General features: G+C 38.0%; 1 protein-coding gene across 2 annotated transcripts; it reads left to right on the top strand.

Moving 5' to 3' along the window:
- The first annotated feature begins 617 nt into the window (after positions 1-617).
- uncx (UNC homeobox) lies at positions 618-17968 on the top strand. 2 transcript variants are annotated; one of them, XM_074656049.1, is made up of 4 exons: positions 618-693; positions 13965-14069; positions 15392-15567; positions 16563-17968. In XM_074656049.1, exons 2-4 carry the CDS (start codon positions 14036-14038, stop codon positions 17592-17594), a joined length of 1242 nt encoding a protein of 413 aa, XP_074512150.1. In that variant the 5' UTR covers positions 618-693; positions 13965-14035; the 3' UTR covers positions 17595-17968. The 2 variants fall into 2 exon arrangements, with proteins under 2 accessions (XP_074512150.1, XP_074512149.1); XM_074656048.1 differs by lacking the exon at positions 618-693 and having other exon boundaries at positions 13326-14069.
- The last annotated feature ends 705 nt before the right edge of the window (positions 17969-18673 follow it).

The following is an 18673-nucleotide window of genomic DNA, read 5'->3' on the forward strand; positions in this document are numbered from 1 at the left end:
TAATATGGGACCTTTAAATACATATTGTTTAATAAATCCTTTACCATCAAGTAAAAAAAGGTCACATTCACATTGAATAGTCATTTAATTTAAAATAAGATTTGACTTACATTAATTAATTCAATAATGAATTCACCTTTGCAGATGTAAATCAATGGCTGGGTGAAGCATTGCTGAGGTGCAGGACTGTAGCTATAGGTGGGCCTACTTTTGTTTAGTTCTACCTGATTGGTCAGATTTATTGAGTGGCAGTGCGTTTAGCAAATGGCAGATTGCGAGCAGCCCCTCCTCTCTCAGTGGATACAGGTGTCTCGTAGTGAGAACACGAACAGAAAGCTTTGAACTGTACTTCATACATTTTAAATTAACATTCCTCTGTGCACATTAACCAGTTACATAATAGTTACTAGGATGCACTCGGGTGAAAGTCACCAGATAGCACGGTCACAAGTTAAACCGAAACACCTATGCGTTGAGGAACAGAAGCTTGAGGAGCAGGAGGAAGAGATGATTTCCACCAAAGACCAACTCTTGTGCCAGTTTCTCCTCAACTACTGCCAAGTAATAACAATGTGTCCCCTCGTAATCCTACCTACAAGTCGGATCAAAACTGTCATCAGGGCATCATCTTTGTCCCTGCTCTCCTTTGAAAGAGACGTTCAACCCCGTCGTCTCCTGCTGTCACCATCAACAGTAAGCTCATTTACAATTTGGACTAGTTACCTATTTCTGTGTCGTTGTTTGTTGGGTATAGGGGAGACCAGGGTTTGTTAACAGACTTTTCACTTTCTGCAATATTACTCTGGTATAAGTTATGTTCGAATATTCTTACCAGCAGCAAATAGAAATGTTTTACACGTTTTCTAAAATGAGATGATTAGTGATTTAAAGTCGTGTTGTGCATTTTTTGCCAAACAGCCCAAATCACAGGGTTGGTTTGCACAATGTTGAAATGCTGTAGTTGCAAAGAAAATGAAGCAACCAATAGAAACAACTTGAACATTTAATTCAAACTAGAACCAGAAAACATGAACATTTAATAGAATAGCTGCCCATTTTTAAAAACATTTTAAGCAATTCATCAGTAGGAGTGTCTAATTTATTTTGCCATTGACCATTCAAAATAATAATAATAATTAACAAACGATTAGGTCTGTCAAAGTTAATACGATAATAACGCGTTAATGCAATGGTTTTAGCAAGTCATCTGAAACTAAAAAAACTAAGAAAATTAGCTAAAAAAACCTAAGAAATCTACCTAAAACTAGCTTGTCTCGAAGGAGGCTAAATAACGCTCCAAACTTGCACTAATTGTTGGCGAGGAAAAATTGTCATGGCCATTTTCAAAGGGGTCCCTTGACCTCTGACCTCAAGATATGTGAATGTAAATGGTTCTATGGGTACCCACGAGTCTCCCCTTTACAGACATGCCCACTTTATGATAATCACATGTAGTTTGGGGCAAGTCATAGTCAAGTCAGCACACTGACACACTGACAGCTGTTGTTGCCTGTTGGGCTGAGTTTGCCATGTTATGATTTGAGCATATTTTTTTATGCTAAATGCAGTACCTGTGAGGGTTTCTGGACAATATTTGTCATTGTTTTGTTGTTAATTGATTTCCAATAATAAATATATACATACATTTGTATAAAGCAGCATATTTGTCCACTCCCATGTCGATAAGAGTATTAAATACTTGACAAATCTCCCTTTAAGGTACATTTATGAACAGTTGACAAAGATTAATTTGCGATTAATCAGGATTAAATATTTTAATCAATTGACAGCCCTACAAACGATATAAACATTATTTTTCATCTTTCAAAATAGTCTTTAATCTCTCAAAATACTCCAACAAAATATACATTAACAGTTACATTGAATAGTGCCAAACAGCCCCGCTCACATTTGATGCGACTTTTGTGATGAAATTATGTCAGCCAGCTATCATCACTCATCACAGACTTTAAAATATTGTATTAAAATGTAGCTGATTCCTTTGTCTATTAACTAGAAGTAACATATTTCCAATATATCTATTTAACACAGTTTTATAATATTTAATAAAATATACCACTTTTTTTTTAACTTTCGATAATATAAAGCTGAAATGTTACCCTCACCAAAAAAGTTAGTGCCTTCCAGATGTTTTAGTAGATGAGTGCAGGTCAAGTAGGAAAACATTTTGATTTTCCATTTTTGTTTCTGTGACCTTCAAAGGACTGGAACATAGCTGTGTGCCAACCAACCCCGGTCTCCCTATACACTAGTTTGGTTCGGGTACAATTGGATTTTTATGCTGATGTTTCTGCTGCCAGCTGTGTGTGTGTGTGTGTGTATATGTGGCCGCCATGCCAGGCTATGTCATGCTGTTAATGTTTGTCTTGTTGGATCAGAATCAGCTTGATTGGCCAGGTGTAAGTAGACCTATATACACATAACAGGAATTTGACTCGGGTTATGTTGCTCTCATTGTACATATGGAAATAGAAATGCAGCAAGAGGAAAGAAAGAAGATGCTGAAATAAATATTGAATGATTAATGTAACAGGTTGCTTTATGTACACGACGTAGGTGATATATACAGTATGCATATATACATGTCAGTTGCCTGTAACATTACCTCTGATGATGACGTTTAAGGCTTGTATGATTACACTGTGGTGCAATCAGGCAACTATAGTTGTATAATGGCCTATTTTGGTTAACATATGCATTTCAGGACCTACTAAGTAGATGTTTGGTGTTGGACGGCTCAACTGATGTAGTGGTAGCTTGCTATAAACCATCCTCGCCAGCCACTTCTAGCAGAATGCAAACGTTTCTGACTCACGTAGACTACCATGTCCAACTTCCACTTGCCTTCTGCAGCCACTCACTCTCCTTGGTCAGGTCGATGTGTCCTTGAGCAAGACATTTAACCCCAAATTGCTTCCGAAGGCATAGTCATCGGTGTGTGAATGAGTATTTACATTAGATCCTGATGGGCAAAGTTGGCACCTTAGAAGCCTCTGCCATAAGTGTATGAATGTGTGTGTGAATGGGTGAATGCTGACATGTAGTGTAAAGAGCTTTGAGTGGTCGGAAGACTAGAAAAGCGCTATATAAATGCAAGTCCATTTACCATTTACCATTCCACGAAAATAAAAATAAACAAAAATATATCCATATGCAATCTTGGACCAATTCCGCTGGAAATAACTGAAATACAGACTACAATCTGTGGTCAGAAAAATCGTTGCTCCTCATTCTGCTCCATTGAAGCCTAACTCACACTAATCACACTTAAAGGGACACATCCAAATTGTCCAATAGCAGGTCAAAATGGATCAAAGCCCATTCTACAACGTGACTAATTACCTTAATTCTAATTCATATCAAACATGAATAACACAATGTAATTTTGCTATGAGAATCAAATGCAAAAAAAAACTGTACATAATACAACATGGCTCTTACACCTTGTTTTTTCGGTGCCCACCCACGCTGGGATTTCTGCTGCACAGCTGCGGTGGTGAAGTGGAGCCATTTGGAAACTTATGAGATTCCCCAAATACACATTTCATACTACTTTAGGGTTTTCCAAAAAAATATGATGGAAAATCCAGACCCCTTCATGACGTCAGTGAGTGCTGCAGCGGGATGAGCGCTGTAGGTGAGGGCCAGGAGACGTGGTGTTTGTGTGAAGACATGTTTACCTGAGCGTTTCCCTAAAGTGGGCAGCAAGACGGTAGTTTAACTGCTGAGCTGGCTGTTTTAATAGAAGGCCAGTGGGCTCCTGCTGGTTTATATGTTTTCGGAAGTAAATTTGCTCACTGGACTCTGTGTGTGAGTGTTGCATTGTGGGAGACACGAGAATTTGACTTTGTTTTATTGTTGTTTTTAATCTGTTTGTTATGAGCTGTCCATCATCATAAAGGTGATAGATTGAGGAAAGTATTAGACTTCCAGAAAATGTCCTCCCTAAGCCATAACGCCCAGTTTAGATCAGAGTTAAAAGAAGTACTCGCATCTTTTACTTCAGTAAAAATAGCAATACCACAGTGTAGAAATGCACTGTTACAAGTAAAAGTCCTGCATTCAAAATCGTACTTACGTAAATGCATTATCATCAAAATATACTACCAAAATTAAAAGTACTCATTATGCAGAATAATACATAGCCTATTATATTATTATATCAGAATTATTGATGCATTAATGTGTCCATCACTTTTATGTTGTAGCTGAAGGTGGAGCTCATTTCAATTACTTTATATACTGCTGAGTAGTTTAATCTACAATAATACATCATCATTTATTAGTTGATTAATTATACTGGAAAAAGAAAGTTCTGAAACTTGTGTTTGGTGGATTATTTCTCTGTTGTATCAATGCTAATTGGCATTGTATTTTACATCATTGGACCGCCCCACACCATGACACTGCCCCCACCAAAAGCTGTTACTCCATCGGTGCAACAATCAGCAAAGCGTTCTCCGCATCGTCTCCATACTTTGACCCTGCCATCCAACTTTCACAGACAGAACCTGGACTCATCACTGTACATGACATTCCCCCACATGTTCAGGTTCCATTGTCGGTGTTGTCGACACCAGCGCAAACGGGCCTGACGGTGAAGGGCAGACATTGCAGGCTTCCTGGTCGCCTTATGAGAATACACTGTTTACCATTGGCAGAGCGTTTTGGCAAATTTTTCTTGGGCGCTACCCACATAATCAGCTTTGCTGCTCATCCCACAAATGCATGATCCTTACAAGTTGGACATCATTGTGAAGGTAAATAAACAGGCTTTCCAACGATGTAAAATACAATGACCATTAGCATTGTAACAACAGAGAAATAATTGACCAAACACAAGTTTCTGAACTTTCTTTTTCCAGTTTATATATTATATGGATAATCTGAATCTGTAAAGTAACTAAAGCTGTCAGATACATGTAGTGCAGTAAAAAGTACAACGTTTCCCTCTGAGATGTAGTGGTGTAGAAGTAGAAAGTAGCAGAAAGTGATAATGAAACTTAAGTTCAGTACTTGAGTTAATGTATGTAGTTACTTTACACCACTGGTTTAGATACCAGATGTCCGGAGTGCTCCATAACTACATTGTTAGCTGCCGTGGGAACTCTTTTTGGCCTTGCAGGCATAACAGATTTGATTTTAAACTTTGTGAGATCTTCTAACTATTTTACACCTCCAGAGCTTTCGAGAATCTCTCCCATGATACAGTTGCATGAGTGGTTCCCAGTTCAACATTAGGTAGCAGATATGGGGGAGTTATCACTGCACCTTATTTCCTGGATTACAGAAAACATATTAATCTACTATATTTTATATTTTGTCGTGTATGCAATGTTTTACATATTCTGCTATATATTCATAATACTGTATATTTCAAATATTTTGTATTCACTCATATCAATATAACTTTAACAATAACTATACTTATATTATGATACGTACTACAGCACTGGTTCCTGACCGCCACTAGGGGTCGCCAAAGTTTAACGGGGGGTCGAGAGGCCTTCTTGATTTTAAGGGGTGTAAGACAACTTTTTAAAAACTATAAACAGTTAGCCTATATCTCAGCATTTCATTCATTTCTGTGAAGAAAACTAAAAGAACATTTTATTTTTAAACTTTGGATAATTATTTAAGATACAAACCAAACAATAAAAGTATGCAGTTAAAACAACCAAAGAGCTAGTAGAGCAATGGCCAAGCATCAGGGAGAAGAAAACATTGAATTTGTCAAAAAAAAAGAAACCTATTAAGTGTGTATGATTGTTAAAATTTCTACAGAAATACATCATACAGGGATCTATATTAAAAGTTCTTAAAAATAACAGGGAAATTCATCTCAGATGCAATATTCACGAGAAATAATCTGCTCAAAATTCATCCAAATTGCTCGTTTTACACAAAATTCCTGCAGTTATTGCGTTCACTACTTGGGTAAATTGTACAATTTATCAGTTGTTCTGTACCGTTCTTGTTATGTATTGAATATAATGTGAAATATCCATAAAATATGTCACTTAATCAGGGGTCTTCAGATTACTCATTGATAAAAAAAGGGTTCCCTGAGGAAAAAGTTTGAAAACTATTACAGTATGACTCTTAATGAATTCTACCCCTCAATGAGGTCTGCAGAGTTTCAATACTTGACTCTGTACTTTTTAATGAATATAATGTCTATGGCTGTCATTTTCTTATTTTGCTGTATTCAATTTTGTAAATAGTTATATCTGTTTCCTCTTCAGACTTTTTCTTGTACCGCTGTAACGAGTGAATATCCCCTCAGGGCATCAATAATATAATATCTGAAATATGCACACCAGTTGAGGGTTGATTTAGACTTAATAGGAGTCATAATATAAGGTTCTCTCCAGCGGGCCGACAGCAGCTCTGATAAACTGATCATTGAAGATTTGGCGAGCCAGATAAAAAAAAAATAATAATGTGCTTTTCTATCTTTTTAAATATTAAACCCCAAAAAGAGTCTTTGAAAAAAGCCTAAAGTCATATTCAGCATTCATGAAAATGTGTGTAACTCAGCGTTATTAAAAAGTGAGATAGAGCCTTATAATTCCAGTATCACATTTTGACATCGATTTTTTTTTAAAGTCAAGTCCAATCATCCAATCTTTTGACAATTTACAGAGAACGGATCTTTTTGAGTTTGAGTTTGGGCTGCTCTGTCAGATGAGTGAGTGTAATGGAGTGAAATCTACCCCAACATTGTTTTAGATGGCGTGCAGGTTAAATCTCTTGCAAACTGATGGCTTAAAGTGTGAATTTATCAGAGCAGAGGACTTCTAGGTTTAATGCATCCAGGCTGAGTGGTGTCTTTGCAAGTTTTACCAGTTGATGGCAGCAGGATTCCTCTACAAGCCACTGAGCTGAGGAGGAACCATGAATAGAGACACAGTGTGTTTTTGTCTGTATATTGTCACCACATGGTGGAAATCTTGTCTGAGATGGAAGTTCTCTTTTCAACGACAGTCTATTTATTGTATTTAAATGTTCTTCGGTACATAATAATTGATAAAAAGTCTCTATAGATTGAATGAATATTGCATTAATTCAAATATGTTAGTATATAGGATGAATATTTAAGGAGCATAGTCATGATTGTTTCAGTGTTGCCATTACTCTCATGCATATTTCAGATCCTCAGGAGCCAAATTATCACAAAGGGATCAATAAAGTAACTGATTTAAATGACATTAATAGAACATATATAGGCTAATGTAAGAGTGCATCAGCAGCAGCAGACAGAGGCAGTTACAGAGAGCATACATTTCTTTCCTGTTCCGCAACACCTGCCTCCTAAGCTGCTAACGCCGAGTCCAGATGGCACCGCTCTGAAAACACCTGGCCTTCCACACACGCTGCAGACCCGCACCTCTTCTGCAGTTGCTGTTAAATGTGCAATTACAGATTATCAGTCATATTAAAGGATTACGGAATCTCTCAGCAGTGCAGTTGAATAATGTCGAGAGTACATTAAAGCACATTGAACAGCATCACTGTAAATGTGTTAACCAAAAGGCTCATTTTCAACTGTTCATCAACTTGTGTTCTTTACCTGAGAAAGGAATTTGTTGATAAAAACACGTTTAAAATATGTTTCCAGTCACTCAAACAAGGAAGGAAATATTTAAAAATGAATAACCTTCAATGCAGACCATAATCTTACCAAGTATATCTGTCTAATCAGCAGTCAAAATATCTCTCCTAACACTTAATATAACACCCCAAACAAGTAACATTCAGTGAGATATAAGGACTTGTTTTTAGACAATGCATCTTGACTATCTTGTTTAGTGAAAAAATACTGCCCTAATAACACTTCATTGATTGCTGTGGGGAAATCTAGAGGTCAGAGGTCAGCTCTTGTTAAAAAACACTTTGACAAACTGGATGTTTCAGACACAAAAACGTGTCGCTTGTCCTCACCTTGCCACATATTATTGGTCCTGATGTAAACCTCTCGAGACATTTGTTTGTTATATTTTGTGTCTATATGTGTAGGTCAACACTCATGTTTGTGGCACACCATATAGAATAAACAATGGAAAGCAAACAGCCACTAGAGGGCACAACAGGTCTTTTTATGCACACTGAAGCAGGTCTTTTGAGATTCTGGTTGGATGAGGAGGTCAAGGAGGCCCAAAGGTCTGTAGGTACACTAGTGCGGCCATATGTATAAGGTGTGAGTGACTGATTCCTAACAAAATGCCGGATGAATCAGAGTAGTTGTGTTCCTGCAGAATGTAACCATAAAGTGGCTGTATGTTGTGGACCACATGATCTGACAACAACCATGTCCAAAATGTACATCTTTCTGCAACATATCTTCTGTGGGAAAGCACAGCAATAGCAGTGGTAAAAGATAAGCCTCGTAAGTTTGTTCAGCACGCGTCTCAAAAGTTCACATTAAGCTTCAATCTGTCTTTTTGTGTCAGAACATGTTGTCTTGTTTTTGCTGCAGTGTATTTCTACAGTAAATATCTCTGGGGTGTTTGGTATTTTCTGTGCAGCAGCAGATGGCCGGGCTGCAGAGTACAGTCACCGCTCAGTTTCTACCAGATCTCTTTGTAATGTGAGGAAACGGCGAGGGACTGCTAGCTATCCTGCCATCACTTCCAATTTGGCTGCAGTCAGAATAAACTACACAAGCCCTTGCAGCAACTAGTTTGAGGATAATAATAAATAGCTTCATTTCTCAGGCCTGGCCTCAACTTTATCCTCAGTTTTTGTACTTGGATTAGTCGCCAAAGTTTAGCGATGTAAGTCTTGTGAACGCATTTGCTCAGTGCAGACGCATCACAGTTTAATACACCTGCATAATGCATTGTGTAGATGTAGGGAAGTTTGTTTATTACACATCTCTCTCAGGAGACTGTAAGTTTTTGGGTGTTTGATGCTGTCCACGGTGCTTAAAATCAAACAAACCCATCATTTGCAAGTGTTTTTTGTTATAAACACACACACAGAGTCATGCACAGCAGCTATATGAGTTGTAATAATAACAGACACCCACAGTGACAGGCAGACTATATACCTATATGCACACATTTTCACCCATCCAAAACCATTTGGGATTATATGGAGGATGGCTTAAAATTGGGATAGGCTACACTTTTTTATATTCCTGTAGAGTTGAATTATTATATTGAAGTTGAATAATAAGCACTGAGTCAAACAGCACACCCTTCATCTGCAGAGCTGTAATTAACAGGGGCAAAATGCAGGCGGTGGCGAAGGAGGAAAAAAATGCAAATTATCCTGCACAAAGGCTCCTCACAAATTGGCGTCACCATTTCTCAAATTATATCATTACTATATTTTGAAAATGTTAATCTGTTGAGCGGATTTCCCGGGGGAGTTGAGTAAATTAGTTCTATTTCCGAGACTGCCTCTCTGCAAAGGCACGGCAGCGACAAGCACCTCTGATTTGCTGATTACAATTAGACTCCCCAGTTTGGGCTCCTTCAAGCATTGATAATTTTCGGCATATTAAGCACGTTTTAGCAAAGGTGATAAGTCAGTTTTAATTGAAATGAAATTATTATTCTAATGGAAGTTTGGTTATTATTATTAGGAGGCACTAGTCATTCTAGCTTCATTTTTAATATATAAATGCTGGGGAGTAAAAAAAGATTTTGAAGGGCATTAGGGTGTCAGGATTGAATGAGGTAATTTGAAGGGAATTACTTTCTCTTCTATCAGAAATGAACTGAATTAAAAGTCCAAATCAATCGCTTTCACTTCTCCATTCTACTTTGACAGCGGCACAATTACAGATAATTAGATGGGAGGAAACTTTTAATTGTGGGATTAGAGGGAGAGAGAATTTGTAGGATCAGAGGAAAAATTTCCAGGCAGAGTTTCTTGCTTAAAATCGAATCAAAGGATTTGCGAGCTTAAAATGGCATCCAGCTTCTTCTTTTTTTCCTCCCTTACTGTTTAATTGGAATTGCATCTAGTTCATCCAAATCATCCAAAACAATTAATTTAGATTTAATTCTATAATTATCATCAAATCGAATAATGTGCAACCTAATTTAGATAGTTAAAAATTAACGTGCGTGAAGTTAATTGAGTAATTAAACTCCTAAACTGCTGCCTATTAATTTGCCTGCCTAATTAAAAATGAATTTGATTCTGTGCTGCTAAAGTAAGCATCATTGTTGGATGGGCGTCTTGATAAGACCTGTGTCTGTTTTTGGAAGGGGGGGGGGGTTGGGGTGTAGGCTATCATTAGAACACCTATATTAAGTTGGCACGCCTATGAGTTTCACTTATCTGGTTATCTAGAGTCAGGTGAGCTCCAAAATCCTCTTAGGAGACTCAAACAACATGTAAAGTTGTCAGTAAAGAGTCGTATTTAGGGAGGAAAAGATAAAGTGCAACAAGAGGTGGTTGACTTCTATTTGTTTAGCCTCAAAAAGACACTTTGAGGGGTGCAAAGAAAACGTGTGTGAATTATAGGCTGTACATTTGGACTTTTGAACTCTTGATTCGAGTCTAAGTAAGTGAATGAGTGAGTATGGAGAGTTGGTGTGTGACTTTCCCATGCACTCCGTCAGTGCCACTGCTGTTTTTCTTCACCTCATTCATCAGTAGTGGATTTAAGAGCAACCCTTAAGTGATTCTAACAACATTTAACACTCCTAAATGATAAAATAAACATCTGGCATGAAGCAACAATAGCAGAAAACAATAACGTGCGTCTGGCTCCGAGTGTAAAGTGGCTAAAAGCATCATCTCATCATAGATATAATACACTCTCCAGGCTTCAGGGTGTGTTACTGGTCATACTATCTTCCAGTCACTCTTGAGAAAGTGTAATCTCTAATGGCAGCAATGCTGTTTTATCTTATAAAAGGTGCTTAAGGTGAAGGGGTTATAGGCATAGAGGTGACACATGCAGTGAAATATCAAATAGCAGGAAAAAAGCAGTGTTTTGTTGTTTGAGAAAGGGCAAGTTGTCTACAATATTCTCTGTAAATCCCATAAATAGTGGATATTAATATCCAAAAGTACGAGGATTGCATTGCATAATCAATGATGTTGATAACAAATCAACACGAATATGAAGCTACAGTATTTCAGTAGTTGAAAAAGCACTGTTTGGCAAATACATTATGACTATTATCACAATAAAACCAAAGCAAATTCCTAGTGTATACCTCTTACACCTGGCAATAAACACGATTCTAATTCTGATTCTGACTATTCTAAAATAAAACACAATATTTAAAAACACTGACTATAAATGCAAAAATGGTGGCAAACAATTGAAGTCAAATCATCTAACCTAAACATTGGGATTGTGGGGCAGTTGGGGTAGACATCTTAAAAAGTAAGTACTACCAATTGTTCTTAGAAAGGGCAAATTCTCCACAATATTCTTTAGAAATCCACATAAATGCACATTTTAGCCTATGCTCACCCATTTTCCTTGTAAAATAAAATAATATATTTAAGTGAAACCCCTGATCAGTGCTGAGGTATATATGCTATCTGTCATGATCTCTCTCAGCCCTCCTGGAATTCATCTCTTTGGATGGAAAGTTGAATCAATTAGTCTATAGGCCTCCTGTGCTCTTATTGATTCACATCAACAATACATAAATGCAATAAAGACGATGTGTCCAGCTGAAAACAGACGACTCAAAACTCTCAATGAGGGGGGATAAAAAAAAAAAAACCACATATTTATTATTATTTTTCCATGTGAACAGCTGCCAAAAGGGCCAGTTATAAAAAAGGTAACAAGGCAGAGCAACAGTGCGGCTGAATGCTGGCCTTGTTCGCCTTATTATCGGGTTAATTAAAGCTAGAATCTGACAATGTCACCCGGTTGTAGAAAAACGGATTTAAATGCAATGTCTCTGGAGACTGTGTCAAGGGCTGCCTTTCATTGAGCCCCTCTCTCTGCGTGTGTATGTGTGTGTTGGGGGACAGCACATATATATGCTTGGAAATGAACGAAAAGCAATTATTGAATTTTTAGATGTTCAAAAAAAAAGAAAGAAAGAAATGAATGGGGAAGGAATTATTCATAAGATCTTGTCCGTGTGCGTTAAAATTAAAGTTAAAATACAAAAGAGCTTCAGAAGACGAAAGGCAAGATGGATAAATAGGCGAGATCATTTCTGAGGAGTTCATTAAAATGTAAGGCTACACACACTGCAATACAGAGGGGTTGTTATTTGGGCTTGGGGGTCAAGTGACGAGCGGATTATATACTTCCTCATAATAATATTAATTAAACAATTTGCATGCTAATAGGGTAACAATTATCGCAGCTTCTGTTGAGAGATTCAGGTTATTACAACATGCCAATCCGGGTGCCAAGGGGTCAGGGAATGAGTGGGGTGCGAAATTTCAACTCTGATTAACATTATGACAGCGCCAGACTTGGGATAAATAAAGTCGAATTAATTATTTGAAAAAACCTAATGAGCAGATATAGGATTTAGGCTGGTCACATACTGAGTGCAGGGGGGTTGCACACAAGTGGAGGAGCTTTGCAATTTAGTTTCCTGACAGGAAATGTTGTAGATGATGCATATATAGGAGTATTTAGTTGCTGTTTTGTTATTATATTCTTTTAGTAGTTCCTTTATTTGGTCATATATTTTGTTGGTAGTAACTGAAGCTTTCGCCTTGTAACAGTAAAATATTATAGTTTCACTTTCGCTTTGTGCCTTTTAAACACACCCATATTTCAACAATCACCCTGTTTTGTTTTACCACGTGGACTTGATTGTAAAGGTTTAATGTATTTAAATGATGATCCATAAATAACATGGGGGAGAGGGGGGGTTATCTTAACTCAGGGGCCACAGTTCAATTACAGGAGAAATTAATATTTGAATACATTATATTATGAGTTATTATTGTAGTTTTCCTCATTTTCCTCAGATTTACCCATACAAAAAAAAAGATTCAAAATAATGCTAATAAACAGCTATGGCTTTAACTTTGTTAAAATATGATATTTTTGTGTGTGTACTCTGGTCTATATTATGAGTTATTATTGTAGTTTTCCTCATTTTAATCACTTTTTCTGCTACCTCTCCAAAAGATTTGCCTATACAAAAAAAAAGATATAAAATAATGCTAATAAACGGCTTTAACTCTGTTAAAATATTATATATTTTTCCTCATTTTTAATCACTTTTTCTGCTATACTTCCCAAGAAAGATTTACAAAAAAAAAAAAAAAGATACAAAATAATGCGAACAAACAGCTTTAACTTTGTTAAAACATTATATTTTTTTGCGTGTGTGTACTCTGGTCATAATATTCATCTATTTGCAGCGCCTCCACCTCCACCGCGCGTCAAAAAGCTCCGGGCTCCTCTTGGCCCAACCTATCCGCCTGTAGCGCCTCCTACCCGGGATGCTCTGAGCCTTCTTCCTCCCGGTGGTGGTGGTGGGTCCCCCGTGTTAGTTGCGATGTAGTTCTTATCAAAGCCCTCCTGTCTTGTTGTGACAGCTCTGATATTGTTTATTGAGGTGGATGTCAGCTTTAATTAGCAATCGATACAGGGGGAGCGTTTGCAGAAGAGCGCGCCTCTGACGTCACAGCCCATTACCGCCTCTCATTGGGTCTCTTATTCCCAGAGCCTGATGGGCTAATTATTGGGAGGGTTCATGTGGATAAAGTACAGCTCATCCCTCCCTTCACATCATGTCCCCTACTCGTTGGCCACACTCACTGCATGCTTTTTAAAAATTCCCCATCCAGACGTCGTTTTTTCCCTCTTTTTTTGCCTGGCGGGATGATGGACAGCAGGATACTGGATGCACCTCACGCCCAGTTCGGAGGCTCTCTCGGCGGGATGGTGGGCTTCCCGTACCATCTGAGCCACCATCACGTTTACGAATTAGCCGGGCATCAACTTCAATCTGCGTCCGCGGTTGTTCCCTTCTCAATAGACGGATTACTCAATGGTTCCTGCACGGCTTCAGTGGGCAGCTCCAACAACCTCTTGTCTTCGGGCTGCGGGATGAATGGAGATAATCAGCAGTACAAACTGTCAGGTAAGACACATTATATCATTATATACACACAACAAGCTCTTCTCTATAGGTCAGCTGCATGCACAGAGACAAAAACAGACACAAAGACAGGATATTGCAATGCAAGTTCTCCTCTTGGTGGTGTACAAGCCGAGCATCACACACACATCCTCCCACTTCATTCCCATCTCCAAAAAGCTGAAGATGCACCCAAAAAACAATGTTCCTTGTACCTATCTGGTATTAATGTTCTGGATTTATTGGGATTTGGGGGATTTATTGATAATCAAAAATAGAGAATATTATCAAATTTATTTTGAAATTTGGTTTTCAGTCATTGCTGTTTTATTATGAACAGCACTAGAACAATACTAGAGCATGGACAAGCATGTGTGTTAACATCTGAAGGGTTTTTCCTCTTCATTCAGAAAAACAGATTTTTTGATCTGCATGTGTTTATTATACACAAATGCAATCACCTTCTCCAGCTGTAAAGTTTGCAGAATTTTCTTGTAAATGCATGAAAGCAGTCTTGTTAGGAATGTGTTGAAATGTGGTAATTTAAAAAAAAATATTCGACTCTATAGGTCGGCTGCTTGCACTGAGACAGAAACATACACAAAGACAGGGATATTGAGATACAAGTTCTCCTCTTGGTGGTGTATACAAGCTGAGCCACACACACACACATCCTCCCACTTCATTTTCCATTTCCGAAAAGCTGAAGATGCAAAGCAAAAAACAATGTTCCATGTCAGTCAGGAAATACTAGAGCATGGAAATGCATGTGGTTAACATCTGAAGGGTTTTCCCTCTTCATTCAGAAAAAAAGGCGACAGATTTTTTGATCTGCATGTGTTTATTATACACAAATGCAATCACCTTCTTTGTTTACATTTTATTTATTACATCTACTCTACCTATTTTACAAGTGCAATTACCTCTGTTTACATTACATCTATTTTTATATTTTATACTTCTAGTGTAACACTTCTGTTTATATTTATTTATTACATCTACTTTACCTATTTCATTTGTCTTATTATAACTGTGTGTGTGTGTGTTTTTAACTGTTATATATGTTTTATCTGCCTCGTTTAGTCTCGTTAAGTATTTGTTTTAAAGCACTGACCAGAAGTGGCAACTGTGAATCTCGTTGTATTTAATACGATGACAATAAAGCTTTCTATCTATCTATCATCAGCTGTAAAGTTTGCAGAATTTTCTTGTAGATGCATGAAAGCAGTCTTGTTAGAATTGTGTTGAAATGTAGTAATTAAAAAATATATATATATTATAGGATTATATTGTTTGTTTACGTTTCTTCTCATTCTTGCTGTCAGACTCGGGGGACCCAGACAAAGATAGTCCTGGTTGCAAGAGACGGAGAACTCGCACAAATTTCACTGGTTGGCAGCTGGAGGAATTAGAAAAGGCTTTTAATGAGAGCCACTATCCAGACGTGTTCATGAGGGAGGCTCTGGCTCTTCGATTGGACTTGATAGAATCAAGAGTTCAGGTAAATATTTATTTTTATTCCGTCATATATCATTTTAAAGCTTGTGTCTTTTATTCCTTTGTTTTATTAATTAATTCATGACAAAGGCTCAGTGTTTCAATTTCATGGTCCAAACTGCTGAAAAAAATAATCTTCAGATTAAGGTTAATTTTGGGTCATAGCATACACCTTGTAATAATTTTTTTTTAAAATAATTAAAGGGACACCACTAGATGGATGTGTGCTGTTTGACCTTTCATGGCTTATGTTAGTCCAATAAATCAATTTTAATTACAGCTTTTATTTTGAAAAATAATGAAGCCTTTACTGCCGGCTGATATTTTGTCTTTTTTATTAACAACATTATTTTTTAATATATTTATCAAATATATTGATAATCTTTGTTTAACAAAAATTTAAAAACAAAATATTCAGTGTATATACTGACCTCAATTAGTTTAATTGCACGAGTGAATATACCGACATGATTTATTTTTATTTTAGAAGAATATATTTGTTGATGAAAATATCAATTTGAAAAGTTTAATTGCAGAATTTATATATATAAACAATAATTAAGACCTGTAAATCTGACCTATACTTTAAATAAAGTTTGTTAAGCTTCATCCCAATTTGTTTAACCTTCTCTTCACAGATATTTAAAAAAAAAAAATTAAATCAAAGGCCTAATTAGTCAAGTCAAATTTATTTATATAGCACATTTAAAACAACATGAGCTGATCAAAGTGCTTTACAGACATAAAGGCAGAATAAAAACAGGTCAACAGAGCAGACAACAAAATCTCACACATATCCACAGACAGAGACCAAGATAAAATCCATGAGTAAAAGACTGTTATAATGAGCATTATAATTAAAGGCCTGCATATAAAACAACCAGGTGTAACTTCACTATTTGTTTAATTCCCATATTGTTAAAACACTGACCCCTTTTTCTATCTAAATAATGTCCCCTTGTGCAGTGACAGAACATTGTACACGTGTTTTCTCTGCAGGTATGGTTTCAGAACCGCAGAGCCAAATGGAGGAAAAAGGAGAACACAAAGAAAGGTCCAGGTCGACCTGCTCACAACGCCCACCCGACCACCTGCAGCGGGGAGCCCATGGACCCGGAGGAGATCGCCCGCAGAGAGCTGGACCGGATGGAGAAGAAGAAACGGAAGCAGGAGCGACGCTTGCTCAAGTCCCAGAACAGGCTCGCTGCCGGGGATTTATTTCACACCCCGGGATCAGACAGCGACAGCGGCTTGTCGCACGTGACCGACAGTGACCACACTGGTCCGCCTTATGACAACCAATCGAGCTGCGACCAAACACCTCTCCACCAGACCCACCAGAACCAAAGACACTTGGACCGGGATGCTGCTGGTGCTGGATCCGAGCTGGACTCAAGCCTGTTATGCTCCAGCAGCAACATCAACAACAACAACAACAGCAGCAGCAGCAGCAGTAGTGCGTCCAGCGTGCAGAAACTGAACCCTTTTAGCGTCGAAAGCCTCCTTTCTGACTCCAGACCGAGACGCAACCCGGCGGCCTTACAGTCCTCACGGCCTTTAATTGGTAAAGGACACTTCCTGCTCTATCCCATCACACAGCCACTTGGATTCATTGTTCCTCAAACTGCTCTGAAAACGACAACAACAACAACAACACCAGTAGCGAGCTGTGACAGTGACGCACCAGCGTCAGAGAGAAACCATACCACTGTCCGCTGCTGCTGCTCGCCGGACTCTGCAGACGCACCTCTAAATAAAGGACAGGTGGGGTCAGAGGACAAGACGCTTTCACCACACACCACTGCCTTTCCCACTGGCAAAACTCAGACCTCTGTTATTTGCAGCGATTCGACGACTTTCGCCATGCACGAACACAGTCCACAACTCATTAATAATAAGCCTGCAGTCGATGCAGACAGAAAAAAAGAGCATTTAGAGATCAAGGAGCAGCACCCTGAGTGTGTCCTCAGTGACAGTCCAGCACAAACAAAGACAACAGACTCTAAAAAAGAAGATGTCGACATGGAATAAAATCATTGGGGGTGAAAAAAAAAAAAAATAGTGATATAGCCTCTAAACGACACCTTTTCATTATAGGCCAAAGCTTAACCAGACATCTTTGCATCATAGGTTTTACCCACTTTTGCTGATATTTTGACAATGGTGTGTTCTCTATCTCTCTCTCTCTTCTTCTTCTCTCTCTCTCTCTCTCCCTCTCTGCGAGTGTGTATGTATGTGTGTGTGTGAGTCAGGAAGTCTCTAGATATTCTTTAATGTGTGATAACTTGTCAAAAAAAAAAAGACCAACAAAGATCCTCAAGAGCTGTAAAAAAAAAAGGTATTATACTATTTATATATGTAAGGTTTTTTCTTAAATAAATCTATTGTATACAAGCACCTCGAAACCGTGTGAGACCTTAAATAGCAGCACATGGACTATACAGTAGCCTACAGTAGGAAGGAAGGGCTTTTCTTAAGAAATCTCATGTTGTACTTTGTATATTGCCTTAACAAATTTATTCATCTATAAGCCCCCACTGAAATGAGGTTACGAGCCTGAGGCGAAAAAGGACCCGCTCGACTCCTGCAGAGTTTTGATATGAAAGTAATTATTTTCCCGGTGGCTACTGCAAGGGGGATTCAGTTTATTTTAGCTCAAAGGGGGTTATAATACATTACCGATTTCTAGTGATATGAAATCACATAAACTTCCAAGAATAATAGAATTAGCATGAAAAGGCCTGGGTGTCAAATTGAAATAGGAAAATAATAGCCCCGGCAGCTGGGAGTGTGTGTGTTTGTGCATATTGGATAGGAGATGGGGATTCGTGGGGAGGCATTTTCATGAGCTTTTTTTTTTTTTTTTTCTTCCTTCCTTCTTCATCCCCCCATCTCTCTCTCCTCTCTCTCTCCACTTTGTCAGGGGCCCCCTTGTAGCAGGGCTATATTAAGATAGATGTTCGATGATATCCCTCATTGTTCTGTCGCTTTACATTGATGTTTCTGTGTTATCAGCCTATTGATCATGCGTCGGCTGTAATAGGACGGGCTGAGGCAAAACGTGCCTATTTACAATAGCAGAACACATTTGTTCTAATAGGGTTGGTGGT

Source organism: Sebastes fasciatus, chromosome 13, assembly GCF_043250625.1.
Source record: "Sebastes fasciatus isolate fSebFas1 chromosome 13, fSebFas1.pri, whole genome shotgun sequence".
Taxonomy (NCBI): domain Eukaryota; kingdom Metazoa; phylum Chordata; class Actinopteri; order Perciformes; family Sebastidae; genus Sebastes; species Sebastes fasciatus.